At 36.3% G+C, this 25018-nt stretch overlaps 1 protein-coding gene across 3 annotated transcripts in view; it reads right to left on the reverse strand.

Annotated features, from left to right (window-relative positions):
* LOC116593233 (pregnancy zone protein-like) overlaps positions 1–23147 on the reverse strand; it is a 43860-nt gene extending 20713 nt beyond the window's left edge. For all 3 annotated transcript variants that reach the window (XM_032347207.1, XM_032347206.1, XM_032347205.1), the window contains exons 1-15: positions 22990–23147; positions 20611–20794; positions 19722–19875; positions 19510–19562; positions 18960–18980; positions 18352–18520; positions 17029–17113; positions 14813–14936; positions 12755–12869; positions 11127–11236; positions 8884–9045; positions 8036–8263; positions 6586–6649; positions 3045–3187; positions 107–256 (exon numbers count right to left, since the gene is read on the reverse strand). In XM_032347207.1, coding sequence (XP_032203098.1) covers positions 107–256; positions 3045–3187; positions 6586–6649; positions 8036–8263; positions 8884–9045; positions 11127–11236; positions 12755–12869; positions 14813–14936; positions 17029–17113; positions 18352–18520; positions 18960–18980; positions 19510–19562; positions 19722–19875; positions 20611–20794; positions 22990–23072 — 1845 coding nt within the window. In that variant the 5' untranslated portion in view covers positions 23073–23147. The remainder of the gene's footprint in view (positions 1–106; positions 257–3044; positions 3188–6585; positions 6650–8035; positions 8264–8883; positions 9046–11126; positions 11237–12754; positions 12870–14812; positions 14937–17028; positions 17114–18351; positions 18521–18959; positions 18981–19509; positions 19563–19721; positions 19876–20610; positions 20795–22989) is intronic.
* Between the last annotated feature and the right edge of the window lie 1871 nt (positions 23148–25018).

Genomic DNA, 25018 nt, shown 5'->3' on the forward strand with positions numbered 1-25018 from the left:
GTCTGACACTCAGAAGAGCATGTCCTCTCAGTCACAACTTCCATTTTCTCAAACTGGTCCTCTCATGTGTGCATTTTCTGACATGTGAGACTGAAAGGGGACTCACCGACTGAGGGGAGAGCTCAGCTTCAGGCTTCATCAGCAGAACACTCTTGTCTACCGCACGGAGGGCACAGAGCGAGTGAGGACTGGCCGTGACCTCCAGATTGTTGTGTGAGGCTGGCAGGCTCCGGGCTGAGGAGAAGCTCAAATTCACCTGTAAAGAGGATATGATTATGGCAGCAAATTTTCTAAGTATTGCAACCTCAAATATTCTCTTCTACTCCAGGCTAGGACTAGTTCTTTCTACACTTGGCTTCTCTTCATCCATTTTAGGCCAGGCTTAAGAGGTACTTACACCTTGGCAATACCGGTTAACTACCTCTGGAATAAACTGGAGATGTGGTTCCAGTTAACTCAGGTTTCCTGCTCCTTCTATAACCGGTGAAATGTAAATTGGTTTTGGTCACATTGAAACAGAAACCTGAAGGGGAATAAGAACACGCATGCTAACGAAGTTACATACCTTGCTGTAGTTGACCTATCTCTGTGCTGTGCTTTTGTGTTGACTGTGTGTAGTTTGCATGGCGGTGTGAAGAGTCATGCTCTGCCTCTGAGACCAGCCACCTGAAGTTTCCTCCCGGTGGCCGTTTTAGTCATGACATTCTAAAAGGGTGCCGTATTTCTCGTTGGGATTGGGGATTTATTGGTTCATTAAAAAAACGGAACATCTAATATACATCCCGAGCGGTAACTGGTTGAGAAGATTCAAAGAACCATGAATAAAGAACAAGAACTACAAAATAACGAAAAATTGTGCCAAATTTCTTCAGAGATTTGATTCTGCTTTGGCCAGTAGAAACTTACTGATAAGTGAATCTACCAGTTCCTGATGTTTGTGTAAACATATTTTGAGTAGAATCTGAGCTTTATTTTATATTCAAAATATAAAATAAAATCATTTAGAATTTAGATACTGTAGTAGCATCAGTTAACTTCCTAGGTTCTTGATCTGCAAGTTGATTTGGATTGGAATGAAATGTCCGTATGTTTAGTTAAATAATATTTGACTTGGATTGCTGAATTTAACTATGATAATCCTGCTGTGTGTTCTGTGAATTAATGTAACAGTTGGATTCATGTATCATGAGACCTATATGAAAAATATTAATTGATTTACCCTCAAAATGAAAGAATATTCATTTTTAGGGACTCCTAGTTGGCTCAGTCGGTTAAGCGTCTGATACTTGGTTTCAGCTCAGATCCTGATTTCACAGGTCATGAGAGTGGCCCCTGTGCTCAGCAGGGAGTTGGCTTGAAGATTCTCTCCCTCTACCCTCCCTTCACTCATGCCTCTCTCTTTCTCTCTCAAAATACATAAATAAATCTTCAAAATAATGAAGCAATATTCAACTCTAGAGTTTAATAAATTATGAAAACACTGCTTATGAAAAATTCTGTTTTAAGCATGTTTGTTTTTATTAGAAAATTTTAGTTTATTAAAATGTTGTGAGGGCTCATTTCAATTGAACACTTGAGTTATTGGGGATTATAATCAACTGAAAATATTGTTAATAAAGAAGTGGCTATGCTAGAAAGTGTAAAATGTTTTATTGATATGAGAACAAAAGAGAATTTTAAGACATACTTTGAGAGTCTTCACTTACTCATATTAATCAATGTTATCTTTAATAAATAATTATATCCAGTTAAGGCAGACAGGCAATTCAAACTCTTATCTTGTATTTAACATGTATACTAAATCTGTTATTTTTAAAGTAAGAAAGAGGGATATGAATTTTGAATGGAAAAGGTTTTAACAAACTGCCCATGATTAGCAGTACGGGTGTGGAAGTTCAAGATAGGAATCTCTCCCAGGTTCACAGAACATTCAAACAGAACAGAAACTATGCTCTTGGACACCTGTCCAGATTTAATAGCACTCTTTACTAAGATGGAATTAAAAATTAAATCAACATCCATTGCGTATTTTTTGGATAATTATTTATATGATCATTAAATATTTAAAAAAGATACTCTAATACAGTTTTCCTTGCAGAAATGTTCACTTGCTATAAATGCATAGCTTCAATCTCCAAAAACTCATGTTAAAGAGTCTTTCTAGGTATATATATTTCTTAGCTTTTTTTTAAAAAAAGGATTTATTTATTTATTTGATAGAGAGAGAAATCATAAATAGGGAGAGAGGCAGGCAGAGAGAGACAGGGAAGCAGGCTCCCTGCTGAGCAGAGAGCCTGATGTGGGCCTTGGTCCCAGGACCCTGAGACCATGACCTGAGCTGAAGGCAGAGGCTTAACCCACTGAGCCATCCTGGTGTTCATCTAGGAGTATTTTTAAAAAGATATGTGAAGTCAGTGAATATCATCTGATTGTTAATGTTATAGTTACAGTATGAAATTCTCTTGGGATAAATCTTACTTATATTTCAGTAGGCTTCTTATTGCAACTATGTATTCTTTGGAAATACAAGATCCCATTTGAAAATATGTTTGATTTTTCTGCTGTGGTCCTTATTAGAGAGCCCAGGCTATTTTTCTCAACATGGGGCACATACATACATCTCTGTTCTGTATTATCAGAATTTAACTCACAGTGAGTTACTGGTTTCTGTGATAGTACATGGACATGTATTGGGGGGTATGGTGGGGTAAAATGACACATCCTTGGGAAGCATCATTTTTAATTGAAAATTTAGGGCACAAAACACTGCAAAATTAAGCTTTATAACAGAACAGACTTTGGATTCCACATGAATTTCAAGATAAAACAAGAAGTTTTTACAACATCGTGTTTATGACCACCTGCTTTGGATGTCTTCACTAGCCCTCTCAGGCAGGGTATGACATCACTGTGGGTCTTTGAAGGCCATCAGAGGATGTTTTAGGAACTCTATGCAGCAGTTTTTAAAAACAGACACAATTTCCTTCTTTTCCATACTTCAAAAGGGGAGACGAATAAAAGAACTGCTTGCAGAAAAGACCCACCTTATTGGCAAAACAGTTTTCAATCTCGAGTTTCTCAGTATCGGCAATAATTTCTCCATTGGGTAAAATGGCATAAAGCAGCAACTGGGCGGCAGGAGCGATGTCTGAGTCCACTCGAAAGGAGAAGGAAAATATTCCTTTCACTGGAGAATAAAGAAAATTCCAAGGTAATTGATTAGGAAAAGGGAAGAGTTCTCAACTTTAGGAAGAGGAGGCTCTCTAATTATTTAACTTACTTACATTTGGAGCACACTAAAGTAAGAGAAGACGTGCATGTGCATCATGGTGCATGTACACTGACATGCTAAACCAATGACAGTTTTCCTTAAGGATGTAAGATAAATTGTTCATTTCCTTTGCTTAAGTAGAGAAAAACATTTAATGCACATGTTTGTTTTAAAGTTAAAAAAAAATCTCTTAAGAAAGAAGTCAAGAGAGAAGAACGTCTAGACATCTTTAATTATCTCTATTTATGATCCAAATCAACACAATTCCTGTCATAGACATGAGGATAATTCAAAGAATGCAGCCCAGGGTCTACCTTCAGGCCGTTCTCAATACTGTAGAGATTCAAGTACAAATAATCCCATACAAAACCAGCTGTGTCTCTGATTTTTATCATAGAGGTCCCTGTATTTATCTTGGGGGTTTCTTTCTGTGTGCATATATAGTGCTTATAGGACATATCCACTTAATTTTCTCATAAATGTCCTAAATTCTGTGTAGCATTAAATGCTTTAAAAATTGTAGCTGTCCTCTATCAATAGAAAATTTGAGGACAGCTTGTGGTGAAAATACGCAGAAACCACAGGGTCAAAATAAATTTGAAACTTCTGACTTATGTCATTTAGCGTAATACCCTCCAGGTCCACCCGTGTTGTCGCAAATGGCATGATCTCATGCTTTTTTCATTTGGCTGAGTAGTAACGGCTAGGGAATACAGTCAATAATACTGTAATAACGTTGTATGGTGATAGATGGTGACTATATTTTTCATGGTAAACACTGAGTAATGCATAGAATTTTCAAATCAATATATTGTACACCTGAAACTAATATAACATTGTGTTAATTATACTTCAATAAAATAATTTGAAATGATAATACTAAAACCATACAAAGAACAAAAAACAAGCATAACATCTTGAGGGCATGGGCCATGTTTTATTAATGTACTTATCCAAAAGTCTTAATATTGAGCTGTATGAAAGCAGGAAAATATATTATTTTCAAATTCAGTTTTCATCCAGGATAGTTCAAATATATAAACCTCAAATAAAGTTTAGCTATCACAAATTATAAAAAAAGAGATATTCTATCCTTCATTAACGAATTAGTTTAAAAATATTTAGTGTGTACCCAGTGTGTGCCAAGGACTAATAGAAAAAATGGGGTTTCAAAGACAAAAGACAAAACACTTTTTAATCTTTGTAACATGTCTTCTTCATTTTTCCTGGATATTCTGACCCATTTTGGCTAAATGAGCTGTTTAATCTCTCTAAATATGCTCTGTCAAAAAAAATTATTTTATTTTATTTTTATTTTGTTTTAGTAAAATGATACCTTGTCATTATTCAAATGAATAGAAAAAAGGGAAGCTATTTATGAGATTTAGACTGGGGACATATAACAAATAAATAGACCAAATGTACTCATCTTTTTGTAACAGGCCCTTTTTGAAAAGTTAATTCTTCTTTCATCTAGAGATGTAGATGATTCAAGAAAATCCAGAAGGAAAGTATGATCTAAGATATAGAAATGCTGTGAACCAACTTAACTTAAATGACATTTAGAAAACACTCCTCTTATGAGCAAAAGAATAGAAATGCTAACATTTACCAAGGGAGATCATATGTGGAGCCATAAAATGTGTCTCAGTAAATTTATTTTTTTTAACTTTTAAAAGATGGTATTTATTTGTTTATTTGTTTGTTTGTTTAGAGCATGCCTGAACAGGGGAATTGGGGAAGAGAATCTCAAGCAGACTTCGCACTGAACACGGAGCTGACTTGAGGTTTGATCTCATGACCACGAGATCATGATTTGAGCTGAAATCAAGCATCAGAAACTTAACTGACTGAGCAACCCAGGCTCCCCATGTCTCAGTAAATTTAAAATAAATGGTCATAATGGCATTAAATTAGAAATCAATAAGAAAAATTCTGAAAAAAATCTCAATATTTAGAAACTAAATAACATATTTATTTTATGAATCCCCCGTAGTCCAAAGTAGATATTCAAAGGGAAATTTGAAAAAAAAATTTTTTTAAAGGTTTTATTTATTTGACACAGAGAGAGAGAGAGAGAGAGAGAGAGAGAGATCACAAGTAAGCAGAGAGGCAGGCAGAGAGCCCGATATGGGCCTCCGTTCCAAGACCGTGAGATCAAGACCCGAGCTGAAAGCAGAGGCTTAAACCACTGAGCCACCCTGACACTCCAGAAAAGGTTTTGAACCAAGCATAAATGAAAATACCGTGCAGATACTGGTAAGATGCAGAAAAAGCAGTATCTTGAAACCTAATGTTATTTTTCCAGCCCCTTTCAAAAAATTTCTTTGTCATCCTAGGAAGATTATACCCAAGGCCCCACCAGTATCTAATTGAGATGATGATATTTGGGCCTTTTGAGCTGATGAAACTTACATGAGATTTTTGGACTTGAGTGAATGCTATCAAAGATTGAGTCTTTTAGGGTTGTTGGAATGGGGTGAATGGATTTTGTATATGGGATGGGTGTGACTCTTTGGGGCCAGAGTGCAGTTTGAATATGTAGACTAAAGTCTTCAAAAGACAGCATAATCTCAAAAACATCTATGTTTCATGTTATTAGCAAAAGGGACTTGGCAAACGTGAATAACTTAAGGACCTTGAGATGCGAAGATTATCCTGGGTTATCCAAGTGAGCCCAATGTCATCACACAGACCTTTAAAGAGGGGGCAGAAAAGAAAGAGAGAGTTTGAAGATGATGTAGTTCTGGCATTGAAGACAGAAACCGAGGAAAGCAGGAGGTCCTTAGGCAAGGAACCAGATATTTAATTCCTTAGAGCTCCAGAAGGCATGCAGTACTACCGACAGCCTAATATTAGCCTAGGGAGACGTCTGACTGAAGACATAAGCTGATAAATTTGTGTGGTTTTAAGCCACAAGTGGGTGGCAATCTAATATAGCAACAATAGGAAATGAATGCAAAGAACTACATACTAAGATTTTTCTTTGGTGATTTTCTGCACTTTCAAATTATTTTATGTGTTTTAAAACATTTAATAATAAAATGAATATATTTTACTTTAGGAAGAAAATTTAAAATATAGAAATGCTATAAAATGAAGAAAGAATACTAAATGGACTAAAACAAATCTAGTATGCTATCTTTTTATATTAGCTTCCTCATCTTTGGTTGATGGAAGAAGGTTGGTGACCATCATCTTTATAAAATGTACATGTAAAATATAAGATGTAAAAATAACTCCATCTTGCTGTAATGTTTGGGATTGAGTATATGAGAGGAAAAAAAAAACCTGGAAACCCTGGAAGTACTTACTGTCTCCTTGTTCAATGGACAACACATGGGTTCCTGATTGAGAGATTCTTCCTCTTGCTTTGATCTGAAGAAAGAAATATATCCACTATCATTCTAAAGAGCACACACATATTAAACTTACGTAAGCGTATTTAAAAGATATAAGTAAATTATCTCACTACTCCAACCCTGAAGTTTCAAACACTCACGTTCTCTTTCAGTATTTTTCTATATGTATAGTTATACACCATAAATAACGGGTATATAAGTTTTGCAATGTTTTATTATTTTACTTAATGTTTGCTATTTATCTTGAATATCAATACTTCAAGTTTACATGTTCTTTCAACAAATATTTTAGACATACACAAAGCAATAAACAGTAGAGGCAGATATAAAATATATGTCGGTATTCTATATCGTTAAAAAACTAAATGTATGATACTCTCTATGTGCCAGGCATTGAACAAAATAATTTGGTTTTCAGATTTTATTTAGTGTGCACAATATTCCCATGAAGTAGATTTAAATCCCATCCTTAGTATTCAGGGAAGATGACTGACATTTGTCTGTACAAATAAGGATTATATAAATTGCCCAGGTCACTGAACTAGGAAGAAATAAAACTAAGATTCTTATTGCCAATATTGTCTTACTTTTTCATAGTTATAGTTAATGGTCCCATATAGAATTTCCTACACATAAATTTTTCTTCTTAAAATGACTTACCTGAATAACTACCAATTTTAGATCTTATTTTTAGTCTTGGGACACAAATAGGCTTATTGCTCTCAAAAGCGTCATACCAATTTATAATAATCCTGTCAATGTCCTTTTCCCCTGCAGTTGCAGTAGTCATGAACTTTGTAGACTATTTAGAAGCTTTATATGTATAAATTGTATATGTTATAAATTGTATTTATATGTATAAATTACTTTATTGTTTTTTTATTCACGTCTCCAATTATTGTCAAAACTGAGTATTTTACAGAAGAATATTTTTTTAAAGTAGGTTCCTAAAAAACTGGGTGTGGTGCATAAATAATGAATCTTGGAACACTGAAAAAAAAAAAAAAAAAGTAGGCTCCTTGTGCAATGCAAGCCCAGCATGAGGCTTGAACTTGCAACCCTGAGATCAAGACCTGAGCTGCGACCAATTGCAACTTGGGTGCTTAACCACCAACTAATCCAACCAGGTGTCCCAAGGTTATAATTTTTATTTCCTGTTGATTAAGTTCCTGATTTTTCCTCTCATTCAATAATTTTCCATTGGAACTCATAAAAACTAAATGTTTCTGTAGAGACCAGAGCATAAATAAGAAATTAAAGCATTAACAATTTTATTAGGAAGCAACTTTTCTTCAAGAAAAAAAGGGTTTACTCTGCTCTTACAGAAGCATTACTTAGATAGGAGTTCAATCATTTTGGGGTTTACACATTTAGAAAGAGCTATAGTGGTTTCTATGCTTACCAAATAATAGAAGGTTAATTCTTTTTCATCCTTCAGAATCTGTCCATTCAGGATGTAGTGTGCCCGGATGTCCTGGATTTGTCCACAGGTCATGGTACCAGTGAAAAGTTCAAGGTGAACAAAACTCTTGCTCGGGGAGAAAATATGCTTTACAGTGTGCTGTGCTTCCATATGAACTTCCTCAAGCCACCAGTTATCAAAACAGTGGTTATTTTGTTTGTAAGTGACCTAGTGGAAAGAATAAAGGTCTTAAAAAGGCTATTTGTTAGTGTACATTATGTATACATTCATCACTCTGAAGAGTTGTTTACTGAAGATTTTACATGAACCATGCTTATTTGGTTCCATCATAATCTGCTTTCCCAAATAAAGCATAATCTGTGAGTGACTTTTCCTTAAGTTTATTTAAGGTTGTTCTATACCATTTTGGTAGATCATATTCACTCACAGTCAGGATCAATTATTTTCCTTAATACCCTTATGCCTATAAACTGCATAAAGATATTTAATTTTTTTACAGAAAACAAAAAATGGCGGTACACCAAAAAAACTAAACAAAATCTAATCTGTAATAAAATTGTAAAAATATTGAATTTTACAAGGGAATATCAAGATGATCTAATATGTATTTTCTGAAACTAGACCATGCTGTAAATGGAGTCTATCTAAAGCCAAAATTTTGGGGCAAGTAATGTTTTCTTAAAATTTAGGTCTCTGAATTGCTTAATTTCTATTTTACTCTTTATTGCTATTTCTTTTCTCCCTAGAATTTACATGCTTCCCATATATCCTTAAATTATGTGACCTCAGCAATCTGTCTGTAGTCCTGGATGCCCCTTCCCACTTACCCTAACTGTAAAAAGAGAAGATGTGAAGTTAGTGGTATCAATGGAAATGTTCACCAGACCGTGCTCATCTGTGGTAAGGCTGGAATGGTACGCAGTTACATCCACATTGACGCTTACAGTTTTATTGGGGATTGGTTGATCCTTCTCATCAACAAGAAGAGCCTAGAAGTGTGGAAATGATAGCTGGTGTTACATAGCAATGACATCTTACCCTTTCAGTTGCGTTCACCTCTTGACCCCGTGGCTGCTGTCATTTACTGAAGATCTTAGAATCAATCTGAAAATAAGATTTATTTTCAGGGCTCTAAACTACTTTCTTTTTTTTTTTTTTTTTTAAAGATTTTATTTATTTATTTGACAGACAGAGATCACATGTAGGCAGAGAGAGAGAAGGGGGAAGCAGGCTCCCCGCCGAGCAGAGAGCCCGACGCGGGGCTCGATCCCAGGACCCCGAGACCACGACCCGAGCCGAAGGCTTTCTTTTTGACATTCTTATATAGGTATTCTTTGAGCACAAAACAATTGAGAATATCCAAAAAATGGACTCATGATATCACCCTTCCCTATTTTCTTCATCCCCAGTGTTCTGTCTCAGTATATGGTGATTTTATCCATCCCATAGATTATGGCGGCAATATCAAGGGCCTTTCAAAAAATTGTTTCCTCTCTTTCACTGACAAATTCTAACCATAGCCAAGTGCTATCTCTTACTCTGTTAAACACATTTCATTTATTTCTATACCAGTTAAACCTGTTTAAGGTGAAATAAAATGAGATCACTTATCAAGAGGTTTACAATGGAGCTGGGAGGCCATTAAGGAGATGGGCCTTATGACATCCTCACCGGAGGACCCATGAACTTTTGAACTGGGCCAAAACTCACAGAAACACCTGCAACCTGCTGCAGAAGCTTTTATTTGGTGGTAGCCTTAGCAACCAATTATATTCAGTTGAGATTAGTTTTCTGCCAACAACGCCAATCAAAATTCCTTATGAATAACATGTACAAGAATTCTCTTTTGTCTTCAAAAACCCTTGTTATTTGTTCTTGGGGACAGGGGGCCACTATTGGAACTGCTGCCCAAATCCATGTTTTCTGAATTGCAAGTCTGAGGCCCCAAATAAATGCTTTGTTTTTATTTTAGCTCTACCTCTTTTCTCAGCTGACAAAACGCAATATTTTTTCCCTACTTGATTCCCAATAGCTTTTTATTTAATCTTACACAGTTCACCCTCTTGCTGCTTCAGGCTTACTTCAAACCATTCTCTCTACAGCCCGAGTTAAACTGATCTTGTTCTTCTCCTTAAATTCTTCTATAACTTCTCAGTCCAAAATTCTGAACTTCACCTAAAAGGCCCTCAAGATCTGCTCTGGCTTACCTATAGCTATCCAGCCAATCCAGTTAGCTCTGTCTTCTACCTCAGTCAGTCTCACTCTTAGTTCTCTGCTCTTTAGAAGCTGTTTAACACCTAGGGCCCTGGCTATTCTCCCCTCTTTCTTAAATTTCTGGCCAAGTCATATTCATCTTTAAGTCCTCAGTTTCCTCACATTCTTTCTTGATCCAAAATGGCCCTGCCCCAACATATCTATATACTTATTAATTTCTTGCCAATTTGATACAAAATGCTGCAATGAAGAAGAAAATAGAAAACTCATAATGTCATCAACTGTGAAATAGTTAGGAATGTCACAGCTAACGAAGAGATTTTGCCTATTGTCTGCCAATTGCTTATCAACTGTCAATTGCCTATCAACTGTCAACTCAAGGATTAATTACTAAAAAAGGAAATTTAAAATGGCTAGAAACCAGAAAACTGATAGTTTACTAAGATGGATATCAGTCTGAAAACTTATCAATATTTACCAATATTGAGCTTAGGAAGCTAAACAAAACTTTTAAAAACTATCAATATAAAAAGTCATCTAGACAAAAAATATCTTTAAAAAATTACATCACAAAATCATTGTTTATAAAGAGGCAATCAAAAAAGTATGCAGCCAAACTACACAGGAAAAATGTATTTTAGAGATGTGTTAGGAAGTAAACTAATAAAAGTGTGCTTTATTTTTCTGGAGGTGATGGTATTTGCCCTTTAAGTTTGTCATTTGCTGTAATTTCTTTCCTCATTCTAAATAAATATTTTTATAATCAATTGTACTTTTATGGTATAAAAATTCATTTTCTTAAAATCCACATCCCCCAAATTATAGAAATTATGATTCCCTTGAGAAATTATTTTACCTGCCCAAAAAAAGGGAGCCCATGCCTATAATGTGTATCTGCTTTTGTAAACTTCAGTTTGGTTAAAGTATTTGTGATTTCACATGATCCATGCCCAGTTAATTCCAACTCTGAAAAAGAAATAAGTGAAGTTGAATTGTTCTTTCGATTTGACTCACCTCCCACACCCACCCCAGCCTCACTTCATCCTGGCAAAGTACTATCCCTATTCTATTTTTTATCCTTTCCAGAATTTTTCACACCTAGAAAATACAATCAACTTGACATTAGCTTCACTTTCATACAAAAGTTGTTATACCTTATTCCCAAATTCCTCTGGTTTCACAAGTATCTTTCTGGTTCCATCTTTGTTCTTAGGTTCTTCCCATGTCCTCCATGAGCTTGCTCCATTTTTGTTTCTGTCTCTCAGATCCCTTCCCTCTCCCCATGACTTTTTGCATGCAACATGAGTTTTCACATTGGCTTCAAATATACTTAAATGTCTATTACAAACTACTTCCCCAGCAAGACACTTCTTTTCACTGTATGGCTCTTCCAGTATAGCCAACGCCTGGTGTCTTTTCATTCAGGGAAGTGTAATGTGTGTTTTGGCTTCATCATCTATAGCTTTTTTGCTTTCCCCATCTCTATGACTTCTAATTTTATTATGGCTGGTTTATTTGACACTATGTCCTAAATGTAGTTGTTTCTGTCCTTGGGTCTCTCCTTGTCTGTCTCCAGCCCCTATTTAGCTATGTTAAGTGAGTTCACTTTCAGAACAAATGCACTTATTCATAGGAGGATATAGATACAATGGGAATTGTTCCAGATTTACATTTCTGGTCTTGATTTTGCTCTGGTTTTCTTTTAAAATTATTTTTAAACCAGAATGAGTCAATTTCTATCTTGATATTCCAGATTACAATTAATTATCCTTGACACATTCTCATCATAATAGTTCTTTCTCATTTACTCCTAATCTTAGTTAATGGCATTCCTTTTCCCAGCCCCCAGATTCGTAATCTTTGGAACAATTTTGAATAGTAATCTGATGTAGCACGTTGTAACCTCTTAAAATTGTTTCCTCTAGCCTGTCCTCTTTATGTCTGCTTGAATTATATTTTCAAAAATCAGTTTACTTAGAACATCTCCTTAAATCTATCTGCTGATATCCAAGGTTTTTCATAATAAAGTCTAATCTTTGTAGCACATGATTTACATTTTTACACACCTTAGCTCCAACTTACATTTTTAGATTCTTCTGAGACCAAACACATTTGTTTTATGTAAATCATGTGTTTTCTGTCCATCACGAGCTTTCAAAATTTTATCCATTCTATATAAATCACCTCATGTGGTACTTTATAAACTTTCTCTATCTCTATAGAAGAATTAATTCTCTCTCTTCATACTCATTTGGACTTTAGTTTTTACATTGCTCATGTAAATTTTGTTATGATTATAAATATATACATGCAAACATATATACATATATACATATACATACATATACATAATTTCTTTTTAGATTTCTAGATCCTTGACAGGAAGGACTGTATTATTTTATAGTCCCCAGAAATGGACATTTGATAAGTGCTTAACATATTGGTGAATTAATGAATTAATAAATATTTCGAAATAACGTGAACCTGTTCCGTCTTCTTTGACTTTGGCTTCCACTTGTATGTTCATGTCATACCCCTTCTGTCTCAGCTGGAATACTTTAGTCTTCACGAGTTGTGTGAAACAGCCTTCACTGTCTGCCTGAAGAGAAAGAAAGAGAGTTTCTGGGTCCTCTGGTTTGCTGTCAAAAAAGTCATTTATCAACCTGTGAAAGTTTTTCATTGGCCAAAGGAAATTTTACAAAGTTCTGACCATCTTTTAGGTGCTGATCCTTTCCCAAGCCAAAAATGGCATCACATTTCTTCCCAAGCCAAAAATGACATCAGATGTCTTCGTTAACCGTTGAGTTACTCATTGCCAACCTTTCCCTTCCTCCTTCTCTTCTGAAAGTCTATCCCGTTTCTGCCAAATTAAATTAACTAGTTTCCAAATGTGCCATCGTACTCTCTCTGCATACATAGTTTCTCACGTGGTAACATTCTTTTTCTTCCATTCTTATCATGGCCAACAGTTACTGCTCTTCTAAACACAGCTCAGATACAACACCTCCTCTTCGATCACCTTCAGCTACACATGAACTAAGGATTACATTTTCTTAACTGTATTTCTCTATGCCTAAGACATTAATAAAAACATATATATTCTTTGAATAGATGAATCATTATAGTCATTAGATTTCCAAACTAAACATTGGGAACCACATGTTAAGAAAGATTTGTTTTCATTTTTTTTACTTATTTACATGAAAATATGCATTGCATAATAAAGCTTAAGCATATTTAATGTACTTATATTTACTTAATCATTTTTTAATTTATTCACTTGAAAATAAAAACTAATTCCTGTATCCTTGATATATTAGAGTTTTGGCAACCTTATTTCTCTCATGTTTATCTTTCTTATTGATTTTTTTGACATTAATCATCATATTCGTCACCCTTGCCTTTCATTAATTTGCTCTCTGCAGGTTTTTTGTTTGTTCATTTGTTTTTTTAAGAGAAAGAGTGCACATACCCATGAGTCTGGGAGGAGGGGTGGAGAGGGTAGGGGAAGAGGCAGAAGGAGAGGGGTAGAGAGAATCTTATGCAGGCTCCACACCCAGTATGGTGCCCAAAGTGGGGCTCTATTTCACCACCCCAAGATCATGACCCAAGCTGAAACCAGGAGTTGGGTGCTTAACTGACTGAGCCACCCAGGCAACCCTCTCTGAAGCTTTGGTAACTTTCGTTTCCATACCCTTACAGTGTCACTCACTGCCACTCCCTGGGCTTTTATGTTATTTTTTTCTTCTTCCATATGAAGTTTAGATTCCATAGCAAGTCATTTGATTCTTGAACTAACCAAAAAAAAAAAAAATTTTTTTTTTTTTTAAAGTAAGCTCTTCACCCAACAGGGACCTGGAAATCATGAACCTGCATTCAAGAGTCGTAGGCTCTACCAGCTGAGCCAGTCAGCCACCCCCTCCCACTAACCAAATTCTTAACATCTGTCATTCTTTTTCTATTACCTGTTTGATAAGTGAAGGCCAGCTTTGGATACTTCCATATTATTTTATGTCTTTATACCTGGCATGCTGATTGCTCTCAGAAGAAAGTTACAAAACTGGCCAAATAAATACCACTATAAATTCATGAACCCAACTTTCCAGTGGGCTCCAAACATTACCAAGCGATCTTACAATGTTTCCCTTACTCCATACTACTTTCTGTTGTACTGTTTTCACCTTACAATATTATATTCTTTTGTATGATATTCTTTATTGCATTATAATCCATGAGAAAATAAGATCTGGTGTTAATGTCTGGGGAGAATGGTTTCCACATAACTGTTGACTGAATTCTTTTTTTTTTTAATATAATTTTTAAATTTTTTATTAACATATAATGTATTATTAACCCCAAGGGAATACGTCTGTGAATTGCCAGGTTTACACACTTCATTGCACATACCTTCCTCAATGTCCATAACCCCACCACCCTCTCCCTGCCCCCCTCCCCTGGCAACCCTCAGTTTGTTTTGTGAGATTAAGAGTTTCTTATGGTTTGTCTGCCTCCTGATCCCATCTTGTTTCATTTATCACATACCTGTTGACTGAATTCTTCACAGATACTTTGTGAAAGTCTTCCATGGCAGGTCGAATGGTATCGTGAGTATTTTCTGCATACATTAATTTTCACCAGACCAGAGACAGGCTTTCCATATGTGTATCTATAACAGTGGAGCAGTTATACAAAAGGATATTTGATATAAACAACTCCTATATTTTTTCACATGATTTGATCCATTCATATATCCATCTTGTTCATATACCAATTATATTTCCTTCCATACCATTTGTACTCGAGAAGCACTTATTCTGAAACTAGGTCTTCTTAATTATCTAAGTGGACCTACAACTACAACTCAAAGAGAAAATACTTACTGCATCTTCTTTGAAACACCTCTAAAGGGAAAATTAACAATGTAGTATTTCTCAGATCTTTCCTCCCTTTCAGTTGCGGTTTTACTATAAGACTATCTTATTTCTTCTTTCCCCATCATCAGATGATCTAGATTATAATTCCAACTTTGACAACACCTAAGTTTTTTCAGGGAAGAATTTAAGGACATGTAGACAGGGTATTTCTAAATCTTCCCTAATTCATATGTATTTTAAGAGGATAAATGAGAACTTAAATGGGAATTTGAATATTCAAAAACACTAGTTACATATCATTTAACATATCTGTTATAAATGAAGAGTAGCATAATGACTTAGTCCAATTCTGCAAAATCTAATGGAAGGATATGCTGTGGTATGGTCTGAATGTTTGCTTCCCCCCCAAATGTATATGTGGAAATCCTAAACCCTAAGGATGATAGTGTTGGGGACGAGGTCTTTGGGAGGTGCGTAGATAGTGAGGGTTGAGCCTTCATGAATGTGATTGGTGTCTTTATAAGAGGCTCCAGAGAGATCCTTTGTTCCTTCTGCCGTATGAAGACATGCCAAGAGGGCACCAGCTATGAACCAGAGAGAATCTTCACCAGAACGTGACCATGCTGGCACCTTGATCTTGGATTTCTCAGCCTCTAGAACTAAGACTAATAAATTTCTGTTTTTTATAAACTACCCATTCTGTGGTATTTTGTCATAGTAGGCTGAGTGAAGTAAGACATGATAGGAAGCCAAACTTAGTCCATTGTTTCTCAGAGTATGCTTAATGGACCACCTACATTGAAATTGCCTGATGTTTGTATTGAGATTTGGAATCCTGAATCCTTTCTCAGATTTATGATTGGAATCTTTAGATGTGGGGGGTCAAGGAATCTACATTTTAACCAATCACCTCCATAGATTCTGATGTTCACCTAAGTTTAGACCAATTGCTTTGGTCCAAACTGTGAGGTAGATGAGTTTTGGCTTTGATGACCCTAATCTTCCCCTTTCTAAAGTTTCTCCCCTCTAATTTCTAGGAGGGCTGATAAAGCAATAAGCCATTTACTGTATCTCACTTTGCTGAATGTTATCTTTAAGTGTCACTCAAAGGGCTCTCCCTTCTGAGGGAAAATTCTCAAGCATCAAAACTGGTAAGAAAGATGAAATTATGATCCTCACACTGTTTTCAAAAGCAAGAGGTAAGGTGTCCTCAGTGTGTATGGAGAATATTCTACTGAACTAAAAAGCAATCAGGGAAATAACTATGACACGTCTTTTAAATTCTACATTATATATCTATATATCTATTTAAGAAGGTCTGCTTCATTTTCCCCCCCTAATTTTCCATAGTTTATGAAATTGGGAGCAATAAAAAAAATAGGGATCATAGGATACAGAATAATACAGAAGCTATGAACATGAGCATGAGCTTGAGCTGGATGTCCTGTCTTCAGTTTGGCACAGTGTTTAGCATGTACAATGTTTCATGAAACTAGATTTTCTTTTTTAATTGTAGAGACAATTATAGGGTAACGAGTTGAGGGTCTGGAGCCAGACTGCTAGAGTTAAATTCTAGTCTTCCTATTTACTTGAACAAGTTTTCTAGCCCCCATGTGTTATAGTTTCCTCATTTGCAAACTAAGGATAACTATCCCCATCTTACAAGGCACTTAAAACATTTTCTGACACATTTTAGGTGTTCAGTAAATGCTTTTGTTTGTAGTAGTAAGAGTGTCCTTTGCTGCCACCCCTGCTCTCTAGCTGGAGCTCAGGCATGTTGGAGAGAAAGTCATTCTCTAATTAAAATACTTTGAAGCCCGGTAACGATTAATTGCAATGAACATAGAGTAGGGAGATCAAAATGGATGAAAAAATGTAACTCACAGGCCACAGGCAGATACCGTAAATTCTTCATCTAGAAAACCGATAGTCTTGGGCATTTTCACTTGGACCTCGAACTTCGGCAAAACTGTCGTCAACAGAAGGAAGAAAGAGGTGAAGATGGGTGGGCAGGCTATCTTGTAAGTATTTGTAATGATTTTATTACAGAACCTTATAACATCGAATCACATGAAATGATTTCCATTACATTAAGAAGTTGCAGGGCCTCTACTGACCACAGAAATGTGATTATGACCGTGGGTATTTGTAACATGTTTATTTTGTTACGCTGGTACTACATTTTCTAGAATCCCCTTTGAACTTGGTTGAGACTTAAAGATGGAAAGAAAGCAGCATCGTTACTCTCTGAAGGTCATCATGGTTAATTCGATGTGGTGGCAGGTACAGAGAGGTGAGGAAATTCCAATTTGTCCTTATTCTTTCCCTCTGTGTCCAATTCTTCCCAGCTACTTGTCCTGCTGACTAAGAGTCCCCAGACCCACCACCAGACACTTATTACAGAAATAGAGAAGTGGTAGATATGAAGAACAGATACATCCAGTCTTCCATAGATTCTTCTGTCAGTTTCCCTTTGTGGTCCACTTTGGGATCCGACGGTACCCTGGAAGGTGCTAATTTATTCCTCCCCACCCACAGTTCAGGAGAACTGGTTAGTCATTTCCTATGATCTAGCCCCCGCCTCCTGGACCCTTACTTTCCCATCCTCTCTCACAGGTGTGTAAGGCTCGCTGTTCCTGTAATATATCTGTTCTATAATCCTCATAGCAGTTCAGGTGAATTTGGCGAATGATGTTTTTGTGAGCAGTCTCTTCATCCATGGCACGAAATACTTCATTTTCATGAGAAAATCCACATGGCTGATAACTAGTAAGATGGCTTCAATGTCTGACCATTTTGAATAGAGTAGTCTAGGTGTAGATTAGAGACAGCCAGGAGGTATAAGATACAGATCAACCGATGCGTGAAGGTGTTTGTTGCGTTGGTTAACAATTTTGGTTTGAATAAGGTAATGGACCTATTAAAATCTCTCTTACCTCTTACTGGGATTTTGGTAAATTACTAACTGTTCTAGTATTGATGTACTCATTTGTAAAATGGAGACCATAGAGTATCTACCTCAGATGGTTGATACGAGGATTAAATAAGATAGTACATGAAAGATTCTTAGTGAATATTTGGGTAAATTTTAAAAAACTTGCTAATTTCCAACTATTATCTGTTAGATTTTTGCTTATATCTATGTGTCAAAACTCATAAACTCTAAAGTAATATCATAAATGTCTTGGAGAAAGGCAGAATTCTTACCATATTCATTTACTTCAAAAGGGTGCTCTATTTTTTCCCCAGACTCCCTCTGAACCTTGACCTTATAAGCACCCAGAGTGGGCTCCACTGAGAGTGGGAAGGACAGCTGGCTGAGTCCTCCTTGTAGTCTGAGACTTTGCCATTGGAAAATTCGGTTCCTCTTGGGATTCTACAGATAAAAATATTATGAGTTCGTAGAAACAGCTGAAATACATAATCTGAGTAGAGGAAAAGCTTTTTAGGGAGGGCACATTGGGAGTTGGATAAGAGATGGTTGGTAAATTGACACCAAAGGTACTGAGCAAAGTTTTCTAGGAATTACACACTGAGGAAAGGGCAGCAAGTTTACCAGCAATGAGATACTACAGATTGCAATACCTCTTTTTGAAATTATGCATATCCAATTTGGTCAGAAATATTGGAAGAGTCATGAACTTGTATCATCTCAGGGGATTTTTCCCCTTCATTTACATCTCCAAAGGATTGAAGATAGGGAAAACTGTTTAGTTTTGGTGAGGTGCTAGTGGGGTGGGAAGAGAGGGGTGGCAAGGGGCAATGGAACATAAGTAAGTCTTCATCCCATCTGAGATGCATAATATATTACCTACCTCTATATAAACCACTGGAAACTGGAAAGAAAAAAAATAGTATGAGTGTGGGATAGATGTCAGAACAAGAAAGCCATTTCATCAACATTGATACGCTATCCAGATGAGAGGAAGTGAGTCTGTATATTTCTTGTCCAAACGAGGAGATGTGCCCCAGTTTGGTTTACATGTGTAGTTTGGGACATATAGTTCTTGAGAAGTCATGACTTTACCTTTATGAAATATTGTACAATTGAGGAAAGTTATGCTACGGTAAAAAGGTCCAAATAAATTTATTTTGCAGATGAAATTTATCTCTGAGAAAGTCTCCATTTCTCTAAGGGAGAAATCAAATGCATTTACTTTCTTTTGTTCAATGAAAATTACCGGGATCTTTAAAAGGATAATTTCAACTGAATATTTTATTTTAACAATGCAGTTGGTGAACTGGTTTCTCTATTCTCCAGCAGTGGAACTCTTATGAGATCGTATTGGTTTCAGGTTCTGCAAAAAATGGGCTTGACATTTTTTTCCCATTTCCCCCAAACTTACCCACTGTAAGGAGACTTACCGTGTCATTCAAAGGGCGAAAATCGACATCCACAGAGACAATGCGGAGTCTCACTGAAACATAGAGATTTTCCCCATTAAACTACCCAGTGGGAATCGAGGGTAAATAACACAGATAACAACATGCCTGGATTTTCATGACTGCAAAATAAGTTAATAGGGAACCACACACCTGCCCCGTAAAGTGGCCCTTGCTGATTTGGTTCCCTATACCTGTTTGTCCCGGTTTGTAGATGGGTTTGTCTGTTTGGACAAAGACAAGGCTGTTTACTTTCATGACGTGCACACTCTTCCTCTTTACAAACTGCTGGGTTGCCCCTTTCACCTCCACAGTAATCAACCCTGAGGAAGACGGTAACTCCGGAAGCTGTAAGGTAGAAAAGAGCTGAAAAATCTATGCAGACCCACTTCTGAATGTCTCAGCCTTTCTGACTTTCTTATTCTCTTGTCAGTCCCAGAGAACGAGTGAGGAATAAATAGAAAATTATGTCCCTGGGTTTATAGATTCTTAGGTTTAATGTAACATGACGGTAACACTTTGTTGATTTAAAGGGGAAATGTCACCTCAATGAAAGGAACTAGTTCTTCAAACAGACATGGGGGTGAAGGAAATAACACGCTCTCATGTCCACAGCAATACGATGGCATTAAAATGATTATCAAATGTTATTTTCCGATGGTCAACACCAACATTATGTGTTATATCATTGGTAGTAAGCCAGTATCATTAACTATTTAATTCCTTATGTAATAATAGGTTACAAGGACAAGACATTAACCAATGACCACTTGTGAGATCTTAAGTCACTTAAATTTAAGACTTTTAATGTTTTTGTGGGTAACGGCATGAACTTTATTTCCCTCACGAGTTTGAGGGCAAATGAAATCTTTCCTATAATTACTATTATGTTTTGCATATTACACTGGAATTGTTTGTAAATATTATGAAAGTATATTCAGTAGAATCTAATTTGAAAGTCACTTTGTACTTCTCAGTGTTTTCATTATGCTTTTTTATTGTTGGGGGTCAGGACACAAGGCATCAGCTAATAAATATGCTCTTCCTCTAACGAGCTTCTGTATCCCAAGGAGTCATACTGACAGTGAACGGGCTGCAGTAGAAGGAGTTCTTCTCTGTCACCACGTCTGCAAGGAGGGTTCTGGTCTGCATTCCATATTCCAGAATTATGTTCAGTGTCACCGTCTCATTCAGGTGAGTAAGCATGACACAAGCTTTCTCGGGAACCCCCACATACAGCTGTGATGGGACCAGCACCAGATACTGCCTGTAGAGAAGAGGCGTCTGGATCAATCATGGAGAAGTTAAAAAGACATCATTATTGTGGCTGTATTCTAGATCATCTTTTCTGGAATCACCAGTCATAGAACAGAGCCAGATTTCAGCAAAAAGGCAGAGGAATGTATTCTTCAAAGGACAATCCAAAAGACCTTAGAAACTCAGAAACCTCCAACAAGTTAAACATTAATATGCTTCTGTTGTGCTGTGGAGATATTCACCCTCACAATATTTGTAGAACTATTCATAAGCTATGGATAAGCAATCCAGGAGTCACTTTGTATTTTGGATAGAAATTATTTTCTGAGGCACCTGGATGGCTCAGTCAGTTAAGTGTCTGCCGTTGGCTCAGGTCAGATCTTGCAGTCCTTGAGATAAAGCCCCATGTTGGGCTCCCTGTTCAGCAGAAAGTCTGCTTCTCCCTTCCCCTCTGCCCTGCCCCTTTGCTTGTGCACTCTTTCTCTCTCTCTCTTTCTCTCTAATAAACAAGATCTTTTTTAAAAAAGAAGTCATTTTCAAATTTAGAAATGGGATACCGTTCAGCTTTAACAAAAGGAAATCTTATCATTTGCAACAACATGATGGACTTTGATATCATTATTAATGAAGTATGCCAGAGAAAGATAATATTGCATGCTGTCACTTACACGTGGAATCTTTTTTTAAAAAAGTCAAATTCATAGAAACAGAGTATAGAAAGGTGACTTCCAGGACCTGGAGTGGAGGGGTGTTGAAGGAAATATGGAGAGGTTGGTAAAAGGGCACAAACTTTCAGTTATAGTAAGATGAATGAAGTCTGGGGATATAGTGTAAGACATGGTGACTATAGCTGATAACTGCATTGTATAAACGAAATTTGCTGGAAGTTGAATTTAAACTTTCTCAGAAAAATAAAAGAAGAAGAGTAAATATGCATGATATGGATGTGTTAATTCACCCAGTGGGAGGAATCCTTTCATATATGTGTATATGAAATCATCACATGGTACAGTTGAAATATTTTGTAATTTTGTCAATTATATGTCTATAAAGCTGAAAAAACTTTTTTTTTTTTTTTTAAGCAACAACAAAATGTGATTAACCCATTGATTATCATGAAAGCCTTAAGAACCTGCCTACCGGTGGTCTTGGGTTTCATGTGGATGATATGAATGTTCTTATTTTAGGATGCTAAAGTGATAACAATTAATAGGTAAGGAGGAATTGAATTGCTTTGCAGTATTTTTCCAGGAGCAATTTTAGCTCTTTTCTCTCTTACACTCTCTGATGTTGGAAGACAAGCCAAGCTAGGCAAGGCTAATCACCAAATATATTACCATGTCCACCCAGAAGAAAATATCACTTTTCCTACTGTTCTTTGCCCATCATTTGCAACCACTCGAACGTGCTGTATTTGCAATGCTCTGGTTTGCCCGGGCCTCTCTCCTTCTGAAGTGTCCTTATCTATCTTGGTATATCCTATTTACTTCATAGGACTTATCTCAAGAACAGCTTTCTCTTTGCACACTTAGGTGATACCCCTTCTCTTATATCACTTAAAGGTTCCAGGAGGAGGGAGGTTTTCTCTGTGGGCATTCTCACAAAATCCTGCAATGCTTGCTTCTGGTTTTGCACTGTATTCCTTTCTCTGTGCACTATCTCCTCCTATTTTCTATACTGTGAGGTATTGAAGGCAGAGCCCACATTTTGTTAATATGTAAAGTCCCAAGATCTAATGCCAGCCCCTACAGGTTTGCTGATGATTTGAGTGATCTGACACACAAAGCCTGGCTTGTGTGAAAGTCATGCATCCGTCCTGGTGATCCCTGACTGGGGGAAAATATGGCCACTGAGCCATTTCACAGTGGACGAGACACAGCAGCCCTTTTCATGAGACAATTATAAAAATATGTCCCCCCCCTTTTTTATGGGAATTTTATATTATTATTAAGTGAATGTTGTATAATTCTGTATTCTTATTTGGTGAATGTTTCATAAATGTTACCACCCTATGTCTCTGTGTTTTCTAGAACTGGAGTATGCCCCTTTCCACATGAGCCATAACAATGTACTGACCTTTCCAAACCCCTTCAACAGCAGATAACTTCACAGGAAATCAGAAAATAAGTAAGTGAGACATATCAAGAAGCAGATAACACAATGAGAAAGAGAAGGGCAGTAGAATTTTCTGGAAATGTTGCTTACGGTTTTGAAGCAGTGGAAGCATCTCTGGGAAGGAGCAGGAGAAATAGAATCAAGACTGGATTGGGCAGTTGATTTCCCCTCATGGTGGGGAGAGAAAGGAAATAATAGGAAGCTGAGTCCTTGATTTCTTGAACTGTGTTCTTGTAATCTCTGGTTTTTATTTTACCTGATGGGCAGTGAAAGTAAACTGCTAACCATTTATTTTTGTAACATATTAACTACTTCCAGTATAAAAAAATCAATTCCAGATTATTTCTACAACCATCGGTGTTCCTTAATCCACTTTCTCAAATTTTCTCAGTCTTTGAAAAATAGGACTTTTAGGCTACACTAGCTCTGATTATTAATCAGTACCTTAAATATTTTTAAGAAGAAACAAAATAAATTATATGTCTTGATGAAATCAATCAATATTCTTGACTTTCATTTTTTTAAAAGAACTACTAATGTAAATACCTATACCATATCAGTTTTTAATAGTCTAGGGAACATCACATATTCCCCTTGGCTTCATCCTATCTGGTTCTTTAATGGAACAAAGAAGTGAAATTTATCACAGGATTTTATTTAATTATTTAATAAACATATAATGTATTATCTCAGGATTTTAAACAGAATAAATTTGAAGACAATCTCTCCCTTGGTTAGCAGCTTAACGTGTGCAATTTATAGCTCTCCTTATGTTTGTTTGTAAATGGAATGATAGTTCATTTGGATACAATTGATGTAATACATACTTATTATTTCTAAGTTCATTGAACATCTAGAATTAAAGCCAATTTATTCATTTTATTCCCTAATGAAATGACCTTTATTTGATGAACATTCTTATTTAATTCTACTTTGAGCAATATAAAAATGTTTCATCGGGGTGCCTGGGTGGCTCAAACAGTTAAGTGTCTTCCTTCAGCTCAGGTCATGGTCTTGGGATCCTGGGATCAAGCCCCACATTGTGGGAGGGCGGTCCATGCTCAGTGGGGAGTCTGCTTCTCCTTCTCCCTCTGCCTGTTGCTCTGCTGCTTGTGTTCTCTCTCTCTCTCTGTCAAATAAATAAATAAATAAATAAAATCTTAAAAAAAACATTACCAATTGTGATTCATCATCCTATTTGCTTTCCAAGAGAGATTGGGGTGTTAGAATCTATTTTCATGGAATCCTGAAAGTAAGAAAGATCTACACTGTTACATTAATTTAACTGGGACCCCAGAAAATGAAGTGGGCATATTTTGAGTAGACAACCAGTTTAAAATAGGATGTGGTAAGAAATAGGCATTTCTATAGATGAAGAATATTTTGTTTTTGACATACTTTTTTTTTTTTAGATCTATTTATTTATTTGAGAGTGAGAGAGAGCATGAGTGAAGGGAGGAGTAGAGGGAGAGGGAGAGAGAGAGAATTTTAAGCAGGCTCCATGCCCAGTGGGGAGCTAGAGGTTGGGCTCAAGGTCACTACCCCAAGATCACGACCTGAATGAAATGAAGACTTGCATGCTTAGGTGACTGAGCCACCCTGATGCTGCTTTGTCTACATTTTGTAAATGATCTGAGAGAGTGAGAAGTGATGCTAGTGTATGTGGCCACCCTTGTGAACTGTAAAACTGTAGGTATGTAAGATATTTCAATTCCCAGGAGGATAAAGTATGGGTGACATAAAACCAAGTCAAAGAGAAGAAGCTATAAGAAAGCATTGTCCTGGCCATTAGTAGTTGGCAAATGTTTGCTGAATGAATATAAAACTCTTCTATTTTATTTTGGGTGCTTCCCTCACTAGAATCTTTATGAATTTTTCTTTTCTACTGAGCTCCCCTGTGCTCTCCCTCTCCACTCCTGCACTTCCATAAATAACACACTTTCCACCTGCTTAATGTTGGGTGAATTAATGTATAATAAGTAATAAATGACTTATAAGAGGTCCTATATTACTTTTCCCAGGCATAAATAAACTTATTGGATGTTCAAAGAAACCTGTATTTTGGCCAAATGTCTAATGACTAAAAATAAAAAATCCGTATTTGGATGAAACAAAAATC

The sequence above is a fragment of the Mustela erminea genome, chromosome 6 (assembly GCF_009829155.1).
Source record: "Mustela erminea isolate mMusErm1 chromosome 6, mMusErm1.Pri, whole genome shotgun sequence".
NCBI classification, from domain to species: domain Eukaryota; kingdom Metazoa; phylum Chordata; class Mammalia; order Carnivora; family Mustelidae; genus Mustela; species Mustela erminea.